This window comes from Passer domesticus, chromosome 15 (genome assembly GCF_036417665.1).
Source record: "Passer domesticus isolate bPasDom1 chromosome 15, bPasDom1.hap1, whole genome shotgun sequence".
In the NCBI taxonomy this organism is placed as follows: Eukaryota; Metazoa; Chordata; class Aves; order Passeriformes; family Passeridae; genus Passer; species Passer domesticus.
Genome location: NC_087488.1, coordinates 6,434,929 through 6,447,913, shown reverse-complemented (window position 1 = coordinate 6,447,913; position 12,985 = coordinate 6,434,929). Strand labels below are relative to the sequence as shown.

Below are 12,985 nucleotides of genomic sequence, written 5' to 3'. Positions count from 1 at the left end.
TGGCGGTTTATTTCCTTTGTAGTTCAAACTGTTACAGCAGAAAATATTCCTCCATTTCAATGCAAGGGAATGATAAAAAGTTAGAGATGTACTTTTAATCTTTCCAGTAATGAGATAAGAAATGTTTAATTTTTCTTTATTGCTAATTAAAACTAAAATGGAAGTCATAAAAAGTTATACCTAGTGATTTAATTTGTTTTATATTACTCGTATTACAGGGTATTTACAGTTGCATTCATGGAGTGCACATTGAAGAGAAGAAGAAGTCTCCTGACTTTTCTTTGACCAATTCACAAACCAACATGTTAAAACTGCTGCGAACAGCGAAAAACATGACCAATATCAATCCTTCAAGAATTGACTCCCCCAAAAGAACAGCTGATTTTATTCAGAGGGGTTCTTTGATTATGGACATGGTCATGGATAAGGGAAACTTGATATTTTCTGATAACAGATCCTTTCAGACAAAGGATAACTTTTTTGGTGACAACATAAGTGAACTGCAGACACTTCCTGGCAATCGACACAAGGACAATCTGAACAATTATGTTTTCCAAGGGCAGCATCCTCTCACACTGAATGAATCCAATCCAAATACAGTAGAGGTTGCAGTAACAACAGAAGCAAAAGTGAACTCCAGACCCAGGCAGCTTTGGAAGAAATCTGTTGAATCTTTACGCCAAGATTCTGTACGTCAGGGCCAAGGTTCCCAGAGAGAAAACGGGTCAGAGGAAAACAGGCAGCTTTCATTGAAAAGCCCAAGATACCTTCCTGAAGAGATTGTCCATTCAGATGTCTCAGAGACATCAAGCAGAGCTACTTGCCACATGGAAGCTGAAAACAACAACAAGCACCACAAAACCAAGGACAATTTTAAAAAAAGGACAGTAGCATCAAAATACCCAAAAGACTGTAGTGATGTGGAACTGACATATCTGAAAACCAAACAGGGCTCTCCACGGGATAAAATCTACACGATTGATGCTGACAAGGAGCCAGGATTCCGCTTGGACACACCTCAGTACATCGAAAACATTGTCCTTCCAGAACCTGTAGAGCTTCCCGATGTTTACCAAGATCACAACGACAACTACAGGAAGGCCGAACACGCTAACAGGACTCCATCACATAATGAAGACAGTCTTCCAAATAATGACCAGTATAAACTTTATGGAAAGCACTACACTCTCAAAGAAAAGAATACTTCCTTAGGTGACATGAACGATAGGTACAGGCAGAATTCCACCCACTGCAGGAGCTGTCTCTCCAACATGCCCACCTACGCGGGGCACTACTCGACCAGATCTCCCTATAAATGCGATGCATGCTTGCGGATGGGGAACCTCTATGATATTGAGGAAGATCAGATGCTGCAGGATACAACGAACTTATCACTTCCTGAAGAAATATATGAGCGTACTTGGTCACAAAGTAGTGCCCTGCAATATCATAAAAAGAATAAACTGAGGATTAGCAGGCAACACTCTTTTGATAATATCGCTGATAAGTCCAGGGAAATTGATATTGGAAGACCTTCTCGTAGTATAAGCTTGAAAGAAAGAGAGAAATTTCTTCAAAGTAGTCCATATGCAAGCATGTTTAGTGTTCCCTCAAGCAAACTGTTGAGCAACAAGGCCTCACTTTTAACTCACGCTCTGGAGGACAGTAAGCGGAGCAAGTCCCTGTACGCTGTTCACTCGGATGATAACCCCTTCCTGCACTCCTATCGTGATGACCAGCATTTATCTCTTAGGCGAAGTCCAGCTGATCTTTATAAACACTCATTGCCAACAAGAGGAAGAAATGATAATTATTTAAGGTCATCCATACAGTCTACAGCATCATACTCTTCCAGGGATGGTCGGATCCATAATGACATGTACATTTCAGAGCATGTTTTGCCTTATGTTGCAAATAGGAATAGCTTGTACTCAACTCCAAGGGTTTTAAATTCCTGTAGCAATACACGTGTGTATAAGAAAAGGCCTAGCATTGAATCAGATGTTTAAATTTTCCATGAACACTTTATCTATAGGGAAAGAATAGTTGCCACCATCTTAGAGGGAGAATTTTTCCTTTAACAGTATCCTGCTCTGGTAAATGATACGTAAACCTCTCCCTTTCCCAATGTACTTTTGTACATGAATAGGTAAACTGGTATGCTCTGATCTATCCTTTTAAAATATGTCTTGTTAAAAAGGATAAAAAATAGCCATTTATGTGTGCTTTATATATAAATGGCAAGTTGTACTGAAATAGCCCCAATATATGTTGGCAACTATGCTGTTTTGTACCTAATTATTTTACTATTTTGGTTATTCTAATTTATGTTGCTAAGTATCATTCAATGTACTTTTGTCCTTAGAAATGTTTAATGATTTTCTAGTACTGGATAAGCAATATGGTATGCATGTAGTATGACACAGACAACAAGAAATAGGGATGCATTTGCACAGATTCAAAAGTAAAAGAGAACAGAAAGCTAAGACTTCCAAAAATATATTTTAGCTTCATAATCATTTTCAAAGCCAAATAATATTTTAAAAACACCCCAAACCCCAGGACCTTAATAAATAAAGTACAGTGTGTTAGCACAAAATTAGGATGTTCCTTCTAGACTGACAGACAGTAGATGGGAAGGCAGTAACCCCAAACATGTGAACTGCTGTGTACCAAAAGGAAGCCCCATGGATATTGGTTAATGTTCATGTACAAATGCTTTTCTTATATTGCACATGCACTTACCATTACGAAGTAAGTTCATTGAAAAGTTTGCAGTAATCTTCTCAGAAATTTCACAGCTGCCTAATCCAGAGTATATATTTTTAGATATCACTATATGGCACTTACTATGGAGCTGTGGACTTTATTAGTAACCTTGAGGCCTAATGTGTACGTAAGTTTGCATTTGCCCCTTACTGGTGATTACTCAGGGCTGTATAGTATTTCTTTTATTCTTTCACTTCCCAAACCAAATCCCAACCCACTGTAGTTCTTTGTTCATAGTGTATTAATGACAACTAATTAATTGTATATTAATAGTACTAAAGCTGTTAATACAGTATCAAACACCGACAGCCATAAGTTCAGTGTGGTCAGTGAGGAGCGTGGTAACATTTATTTCCACACATAGAGAAGGATTAACACCTTTGGAAGGACTTCTTCCTTCCACAATATTGTGCATATTTGTTGAACATCAGACCATTTTTCTAACCTCTCCAATCAAGTCTGTTGTATAAAGTGAATATATGCACATATAACTAAGAAACAGTATCTTTATTATCACTTACTGATACACAAAGGTTTTCACATAACAGGGATGCATTGTTATATGACTTTACATTCTATAGATGTCAATCAGATTATTTCACAAATAAAATGTCTGCTACACACCCCTCCAAACCCTCACTGGAATAAAAAAAAAAAAAACCACTAGATTTTAACCATAAGGGAGCATGAAAGGGAAGAGAGGAAGCCTTTCAGGAGAAGAGTGTACAGCTGCAAATTTAATTTCAACTAAAGAAGTATATATAATTACTAATACATTTAACTACTGAAAGTGTTCCAGAGGTGGTGCTCTCCCATTTTCCTGCTACTCTGAGAATTGCTTTAGGATTTTTGTGTAGAGAAAAATTAGATTATTCAAGCGTTATTCCCTCCATGTCACTGAAGAACAGTGAGCAGGGAAACCATTACCACTGTGAATTGGAAAATGTGAATATTATCCTAACTTTTCTCTAAACTGAAACTCTTTTCAGCAGAATCGTGCCTGTCAGCTGTAATTGAAGCATCTGCATGCCAGAGGTGCAGTATGCAAGGTGTTTAATTTAGAACAGCATACTGCAGAGCAGTGTTGCAAATGGGAGATAATATAAATGATGTGTAGGGATAGTCAAAATAAAGCTTCTTGAATTTTGTTTACAATTTTTTTTTAAATTAAACAGATTTAAACTGACTTTGGCTATCAAAGTCTAGAATGAGTTATTGGTATTTGCAAATGTATTTGTACCTTCACCATGATGGTGAAGGATGATATTTTTTAAGGAATGAAATGTAACAAGATTTGGGCTTCGAAGTCTCTTTCCAGCTTCCAAAAATCTCAGTATACTTTGTTATAAGTATGATCAGAAAGCATATCTATGGGTATCTCTAAGCTGTTCAGGTAAAAATATGTTTTGGGTACTCTTTATTCAACATTTGGTCATAATTATTTGCCCTGATTCACATGGGATGCTTTCTGATTCCTCACTGGAGGGAGTTTTTATAAACAGAAATTCCTTACCTGCCCTTAAAGTGATTTCTTAGGAAGAGTTGTGTGAGCTAAGCAGGGTTAGGATGTCAGTGGGACAAACACTACTTGTCATGAACCCAAACCTTTTCCCAAAGATACAGGTATGCTTTGCTCTTATGTCTGCAGGAAGGCAAATGCACTGAAGGCATAATGTTGTAATGACTATAATAAAAATATTTCAGCCAAATTTTAATATCCAGTCCAAATCATAGTATATTAATTAAAATCCAAAGTGTTTTGAATTATCTGTGTGTTTCAGCAGATATGATATTTGCTGATGTCATGCCAAATCCTGCCATGGAAGTTTCTGAGCATTTTACCCAGTAAATCATAAAACTCGGTGGTGGCTCTTGTCTTTCACATCATCATTAAGCTCTCAAGTATTTGTTGATCCCTCCAAGTCTTTTGTATCATCATCTCTATCTAACCAGGCACACATTATTCAGTATTTATATGAGTACTGTATGGGAAGCTGTGGGAAAGAAAAATTCCCATTTACATTTTCTCTCTTGAGATTCAGTTGTAAACATCCTCAACCCAGGTGGATTTATCTTTCTGTGAAATGTACAAGCAAATTAGCTACAACAAAATGTATTGCAGTGTTTGCTTTTTCTGATTTGAGCAGATTTCTGGTGACTGTAGAGATTTATTATTATTATCTGCAATATGCAATACAACCACCTGCCCTAAACCAAAATAATGAGACTGAGGGAAGACTTGATAATGTTGCACAGCAGTTGTTCACATGGAAATATAAGATGCTGCCTTAAAGAGGGAAAAAACCCCACCAGATACTGAAAGTAGGGGAAGTAAGAGTCTGCATGCTTTTGTTGTTTTGATCTTGGCATAAATCCGAGTCAATAAAGGGGGAAGGAGAGCTGAGGCAGGGCTGTGGGCAGTAGCAGGTGTGCTTGCAGATGTGCTCGTGTAAAGAAGAAGCAGCTGAGAAGTTGAAGAAAAAAATCTTCAACAGAGCCACAAGCCACAGCTTGTGAGGCTCAGCCTAGAGCGCGTGGAATTCTGAATTTTGCCTGAGCTTTGTTGATATATTTGCACTGACTTTCAATTAAACCGAGATCAAGACTTTCTGTATTTCCCTCTCTCTCACTCTAGCTGCTGCTATACTTGAAGAGGAGAAAAGAATCTTCCTGCATAAGTGGCCATCCTTTCTGTACCTTTCTGGATGGTGCTGGTGACTTGTTACATTTTCCTGATTACAGCTCTAGCAGTTTGTTGGTCATTCCTATCACCACGATTTCCTGTGACTCCAGCTGGAACTGAATCAGGCTGTAAATGATATGGGCCATTCTTGGTAGCATGTCCTGTAGTGTTACACTGCTCCTGGACGACACCTTTTGTGGAGGCAGGATATTGAATTGCTGAGGAATGCAGTAGGTACATGGAGGTAAAAACAGCTATGTAGACATACCTGCCTCTTGCTTTTTTTCCTCTTTTAAAGATATTGTAGAATTTCTTCATGTTTTTGTCTTTCCCTTTTCAACACAGTAAATTTTCCTTTTTTCTCTCAAATAGATTTTGTGTTCTGCTTGTGTTTCTTAGAACAGTGTAGCCACCCACTAATTTAAAAGCATGGAAATAAGATATTTTAATATATAAGATAAAATTAAGGAAAATTAAGAGATTTTGCATTTCTGGAAAATTTAATTTAATGTTTTTGCAGCTTTTGCTCAGAACTCATTACTCTGCTATCTAAGAAGCTTGGTTAGGAGAAAGTGTGCTGTGGACAAACAGAAATGAAATCACCGCCAGCTCACCGTGTTTTGGCAGCATCTCATAAATACATGTCTCTTTATGGTCTTTCAGGAACACTTAAGAGGTGAAATAAGGCTCACAAGAGAAATCAGGTGTGTTATTTTGTTTTTTTTCCTGATGAAAGCAAATCTTTTTATACAGTTTTAAAGGAAGCAGAGGCTAGAGCTGTGTGAGTAGCTTTGGGTTTCTTTGCTGGAAGGCTAAGCTCTTCCTGTTACCAGTGGGGAGAGAGAGAGAGAGAAAGCAAGAGAAAGTGAGCTCCCTGTGGATGGAGGTTCAGAGGACTGAAGGCTCTGGAGCAGTGATGTGAGGGATGTGTCCAGGAATATATTACCTCTCTCTGTTGACTTTTTAGAAAGTATAGGCTCCTAACTCAGATAGCTCAGTTAGGTGGGCTTAGAGAAGCAATGGTCTCTTTCTCCCCAGCCTCAAAAATCTGCCAGTGAGCACCAGGTTCAGCCTTGGAGGTGTTATAGGTTCATGCAAATAGGGTTTTCTGCGGGGTTTGCAACACCCCCTGCATAGTTGGGGTAATCATTTGCTTTGTACCATGTGACAACTCAGCAGGGGAGAAAAGTGTCAGAATCTAATCCTTGTGTAATAAGTTGCTACTTTCATATTTCTGCAGTGTAGCATACGCACTTTAGAGATGGGGAAGATTTTGGTACTGTTCCCTCCCTTGCTGGGTTTATCAACATTGAACAGAAATTGTGTCACAAATCTAAGGGTCTGAGAATCTGCCTGGATTTAGGAAGAATTCAAGAGGTGCTTTTTTTTTTTTTTTTTCTGTTTTACACTGCATTTGAGATATTTGATATATAAAAACTAGTGAAAACAGAACTTTTATGAAAAAATCCTCTCCTACTTATTATAAAAGAGTAACTATCCTGTGGCTTGGCTAGATTGTATCAAGTGTTAATCATCACATCGTGTGCTTCTTTCAAGATGAGTGTCATACATTCCCTTGCTAACTTTCCCAGCTCTGGTCCTACCGTAGCTCAAAAGTGCTTTTAAAGCAGATACCTTTCCTGTGTAGGACAGTCTGGTTTGCAACATAAAAACAGTTTTCCAGGGATAGACTTAAATTATTTTCTCAGCAATGATTTTTTGGTTTTGTTAATCTAAACTTCCTTTCTATTGAGAGCTGAGCCTTCCAAACTTAGCAGTACTGAAGGAACTTCTGAAAGAACATAAAGGCCTTCCAAAGTGTGACTGACAATATGAGCCATTTCCCTGCCCAAACCCACCTGTACTGTCTTATTTAAATGTATTGGCAACATGTCAGCATTTGAGGGAGCTCAGTTTAATCACAGCTGTGTATTTCTTTGTGATGTGGGTGTAAGCACAGACAGGAACGTGGTGTGATGGAAGAAAGGCTCGATGTGCTCTGGCTGGAGTCACCTGTGAAGCTGTGGTTAAATGGGAGTGGCCTCATGACCGTGCTGTCTTTTCCATGTTTCTGGTCATGCAGAGTCTGTCTGATGTGCCCATGGTGTACTTGGTGTGAAGCTCCTGTCGAGTTCCTTGTGGAGTGTCCTTGTGGAGCTGCTCCCATGCTCGCCCCATTCCCGTGTCACAGCGGTGTCTGTCAGAGGGGAGGTGGCTGCTTGTGCTCTCAAGGGGAGCTGCAATCCTGCCCTGCTTCTCCCTGCTCTGCTGGGGAGGGTTCCTGCACTCTCTGTAAATAAGCTCTTCATTTATTTCCCTCACTCAAGCTTTAACTTTTTTTCCCCCCTGCTTCTCTCAACCTGTGTACAGAGTATGCTCTCTAAAAATATGTGCTCTTCCAAAGTCCTGTGGCTTTGGAAGCCAGGAATACAGGTGTGCATCACCCTGCAATGCAGTGAAATGCACTTGGTTTTCCTCGTGGGATCATCAGCTTTTTTGTTCCATACTGCAGAATGTATCTGCCATAGTTGAAACTGTTCTTTTTTAAAAAAAATTTCTGCCATTCTAACAGCTGTAAGAATCCACTGCTGATTTTGTGATGATTTTGTCATATCTATAATTTAAGAACCAGAAATAATATAAGTGAAAATGTTACCTCACTATTTACCAAGTTTTTGTTGTTTTGCGCATAAATGACAATTTTTAATCCTTTTGCTTAATTCTTTACCTGTATTGGAAACAAGGCTAAATTAGTAGAGAATATAGCCATGCTGTAACATTGTCATGCAATACCTTTATTAATAGATAACCACACTAAATATAGTATTACATATTTAAAAGAGAGATGGGTTCGACTCTCCAACTCTTAAAAAGTAGTGGTGATAAGCAGTTATACTACTAGATGTTTTGTCCTTTCCCTTTTGTATTAGTATTTGTTTTCACTAATATATTTCAAAAACTATATTTCTGTGCACGTTAGAAAACTGTGAAAATACATACCAATAAATATTGTGATACTTATTCAGTGCACTGTAAAGTTCCAAGTGAGATGATACTTTGCTCTTGGGAATTGATGAAAGTTTCCTCACTTCTCAGAAATGGTACTAAGCTTTAATGTGGGAAAATGGTAATATTTACAGTGACATGAAATTTTAATGGAGAATGTCTTGTTTTGCACTTCTGGTACTATTAGAAGAAATGATATGTTTTTCTCAGCAAATGCATTATGAGATTACATTTTTAAATTTGTTTTGTGCATTGCAGTACACAAGAATAACCGCTTTGAAGAGATTTGTGTTACTTCATTACTACAGCATTCTTTTGTCTGATAATTTTTTTTCCTGAGCCTGTTGAATAATGGTATTTAATGGCAAAAACCTTTTTGGGAATGTATTTTGGCTTCTGTCTCACACTGCAAACCCTGAACTTGGACTCTTAGTGATGCAGTTGAAGGCTCTGAGGAGGCTGCTCTGCCTTTCTGCGCTCCTGGGGACGGAGACTTTCCTTGTTCCCAGCTGGGACAAGATTAGAGGAGTCCAGAACACTTTTGGAGGATGTGCTGTGCAACAATTCAAGTGTAAATGATCTTCAAAAGTGAAAATAAAAAGAAGTTGGAGGTTCACAGTTAGCCACACTAGTTGGAGGGGGGTGTTCTGTGGCAGAGGTCTGCAGTTTCTGGAGGAGATGATAATTTTTAACTAAAGTAATTTGAATTCTACTTAAGTTTCTGAAAGTAACTGAAAAAGCGGGAGTTTCCTTTTTCTTTTAAAGCCAAAGTCTTTACGTTTTCATATGAGGTTTCACAGGAAAATGGGCCAAAGAATACAATTAAATATGCAAATGGTTAATCCTATGGAAAAGGGTATCCTGTTATCTTGATGTGCACGAGCATATTAATGGTAATAGGAACAATGTGTGTAATTTTCCTGTATATTGCTATGTAGGTTGCACTATTTTGAATGACACAAGCCTGATATTTTAATTACCAAATACCATAAGATGCTTTTTATTAATAGTTGAAACTTGTTAACCTAAATATATATACAGTATACACAGGCGTGCGTGCATACATCTTCCAACCCAGTCATGAGTGAGTAATCTCCCAAAGCTGTGGGACACATTTCAGCAGTGCTTTATTTTAAGTGGTTTTCTCCTTTCCAAAACTCCCACATCTAGAAATCCTCTAGCAGCTTTTATTGTAGTGTTTGATACCAGGTACAGAAGGGGCTGAAGGACTGGTTTGGGTCAGGATTGCTCTGTGCTAGGACACATGGAAACCTTCCGAGTTGCTGTCCAAAAGAGCTGGAAATGATGCTTGCTGTAATAACCAAGCCATAGGAGAAGGATGGCTTTTCATGCTGGTTGAAAAGTCTTGGCCAGAGAAGCTCTATTGGCCTGGTGACTGACCTTAAACTCAGACTGACCTTAAACTCTGTGTCAGCTCATGTGATCCACATCTGGTCATCTGTTACTTAAGGCTGCTGAGGAAGGATCCTCTGGAACAAAATCCCCAGGGAAGAGGAGCTGGTGTGTGCACCAGTGTGTTCTCCCATGCAGCCTGGGCAGGCTCCAAACAGGTTTTCCATGCCAGGCAGGATTTGGCAGTGGTGGGTAAGGCACAATCATTTCTCTCCATGCACAGGCTTTTGTGCTTGCTAGTACTGGTGATGTGGAGATTTCCGCTGAGGAATGAGTGTGATATTTGGCTTCTTTTCTAAATTTATACTGCTCTAACTAAAGCTTAAAAAAATACCTTGGAATCATTTGTTGGAAGTAATTATTGAGCTGTTTTTGAAAGACAAAGTTGTATAATTATCAATTTTCCACCTTAACCAAGAAACAATAAATTCTGTAGGGTCAGATTTTGTCTACTGCAGGGGGAATTTTGGAGCAGAACTTAATTTCAAGAAAATTTTTGCTTAGCTTATTATTACTTTGTCTAGGTTTGGATTCCAAATGTGGACAAAACAACTTTTGACTTAAACAGGGGTGTTTGAGGGAGTGATGGGAGGGCAGATCCTGAGTGCAGTTCGTGCTCAGATTTTTAAAATCCCCATGTTTTAAAACCTCATGTTGCAAACGTTTGGAAATTGCATCATGTGCAATTATGTGCACATAATTATGTGCAGCTAGGAAGGAAAGCAGTGCAATTCCAGTAAGAGCTGTTAGCACTTTATACTTGATATCAGGTATAATATTTGGGAGTAGTCTTGCTCATTTCAGAACGTCCATTTTGCACCAATGAAGAAGAGCCTGCTCTCTGTCTTCACTCACTCCCACATGCACAGTGGATCTCGTGCCTTCCCTGCTAAAACCAGGAGGCACAAACAGAATTCATTAATGTGTTAGGCAAACTCCTACCTGATTCTTAACCCATTACTTCATATTATACAAAATTTGCATCCATACATGTCAGGGTCTCACAAGCACTTCACCTGTGAGTTAATAATGTTGATTTTAATTCATCATATTCAAATTCACACTAAACCTTAAGGGCATTTTGTGCTTCCTTTCATCCTGTTTAAGGATATTTGTGGGCTTAAATGAAACACTAATATTTCTGTGCTGCTAAACAACACCCACTAGAAATATTTAAAATTCTCAAATTACACTTTGAAAAACATTTTTTGCCTGTTTACTTGAATAATGTCAATTTAATGTGTTGTCTTGATCAGTTTTTGTACATATACATGTGTATATATATATGCTATATATAAATGTGTATATGTATAAAGTTTTTTGGGGAGAATGAGGGGCAAGACAGAAATCCAGAGTTGTGACAAAGATTCTACAATAATTTATTAACAGTTTCAAGTAATGTATTGTTTGAGTTTGATTGGAAGTTTTTTACAGTTGAACTATGAAAAATGAAATGCAACTGAGAAAAAGAGAATTCACAATATTAACTTAGGATTTTTTTAAGAAAGAAAATTAGTTACTAGTGCAGTTGGAAGAATATTCTTTTTTTGATGGGGGAAAAGAACTGCAGGTGTAATAGTTTGTATCAGCTATAAGAAGCACTAACCTACATTGCAGTGGGAGAAATTTGCATGCCAAAAAAAAAATTCTACCAGAAATCTTGGAACCATTCAATTCCATACACAGTAAACTAAAAATCCTGTCACTTCTGTTATTTACTAGTACAATTTACTGTAACACTCTCAAAAGTGTCATACTTCAAACCAAAGTGTAAGTCACAAATTTCAATTACTGGCAAAGAATAGTAGAGATCTGAAGAGCTCTTAACACCTGGGGAACAAATCAGGATGTTAGGGTAGAAATAAAAGAATATTAGTGAAGTGGAAGCAACCATAAAATAATTATTTTTTTAGAGAATCCAGAATTTCATTATAAAATTTACAGTCTAATGGATTCTTCAAAAGAAAGTGTTTGGGGGAAAGGAGAAGATTTAAAATCTAGTTTTGACATTCCAATTACTGCCTGTTTTTTTAGCTAGGTTTAGCAAAGTGAAATGAATTTGGACACACACAGTTTCAGCTGCTGTGTGGTGCAGACACGTGAACACCCAGCTCCCCCTGCAGCCTCTGCCCCTTCCTCGGAGATCTGGGGGAGGCTGGAGCTGCCCCAGAGCAGCGTGGGGGAGCTGGGAGTCACACTCCCCTCTCCTGTGTTCACATCCTGTCTCACTGCACTTCACCCTGACCATCTTCTAACCCAGTGCATGACTGAGTGCTAATACTGTATAAATATTTTGCAACATATCTTTGAAAAAAAGAAAAAAGTTTGCTTCAAACTTTTTATGATAGAGAAATATATAATTATTATGGTTGTCTGACAAATTGTATTGTGTTCTTTTTTTTTTTTTGTTAAATATGTAGAAAAACATTAAGGGAATGGGGGACTTGAATGTCTGTGTGTACTGAAATGTATATAACTATTTGGAAGAACACATGTGCCAAGTATAACATGATGTAAAAATTGTAAATATATGAAAAATTCATTTTTCTAATAAAGATAATTTCTGCCAATTAATATGAAAAGGAACAATGTTATCTTTCTTGTCTGTCTTCCTTGTTAAAGGAGGCAAGATGAAGCATCACCTATGAAGATTTACATTTGTGTTTTCCTTGGCCATTGATGTGATTTGAAGGGTGTTAACAGCCACATGTTTTGAGACGTCCTTTGCTGTTAGAAATTATCTAAAGGTGGAGATGCCTGAAGCTAAAGCTGACAGTATGTGCTTGGTGATCCCAATTTAATTTAATTCACAAAGAGGATCGAGACAATTAACTTATGGAAAATTCCTTTGTTGTGAGAACGATGCTTTGAGAGGTGCTCCCTCAGCAGAGGGGGCAGGAGGAGCTCAGTGAAGGGCAGTCCCTCACCTGGGGCACCATCCTCCCAAATTCTGAGAGGTGCTGTATGTATGTGGGCCTGCAAGAGGAGGTGATCTTGGCTCCAGAAAGGCAGGAGCTCTTTGGGCCCTTGTGGAGGCAGCACCCAGCCTGAGGAGGAGGTGTCCTGCCAGGAATGATGCACCCCTGAGGAGAGCTGGAGCTGTGGAGCTCAGCC

General features: G+C 38.4%; 1 protein-coding gene across 7 annotated transcripts in view; it reads left to right on the top strand.

Moving 5' to 3' along the window:
- GRIN2A (glutamate ionotropic receptor NMDA type subunit 2A) overlaps positions 1-12,453 on the top strand; it is a 161,311-nt gene extending 148,858 nt beyond the window's left edge. For 5 of the 7 annotated variants that reach the window (XM_064390748.1, XM_064390754.1, XM_064390751.1 and 2 more), the window contains one exon: positions 219-12,453. In XM_064390748.1, the coding sequence (XP_064246818.1) occupies positions 219-2,009 (1,791 nt within the window). In that variant the 3' untranslated portion in view covers positions 2,010-12,453. The remainder of the gene's footprint in view (positions 1-218) is intronic. The other 2 variants (XM_064390750.1, XM_064390749.1) reach the window with 2 other exon arrangements.
- The last annotated feature ends 532 nt before the right edge of the window (positions 12,454-12,985 follow it).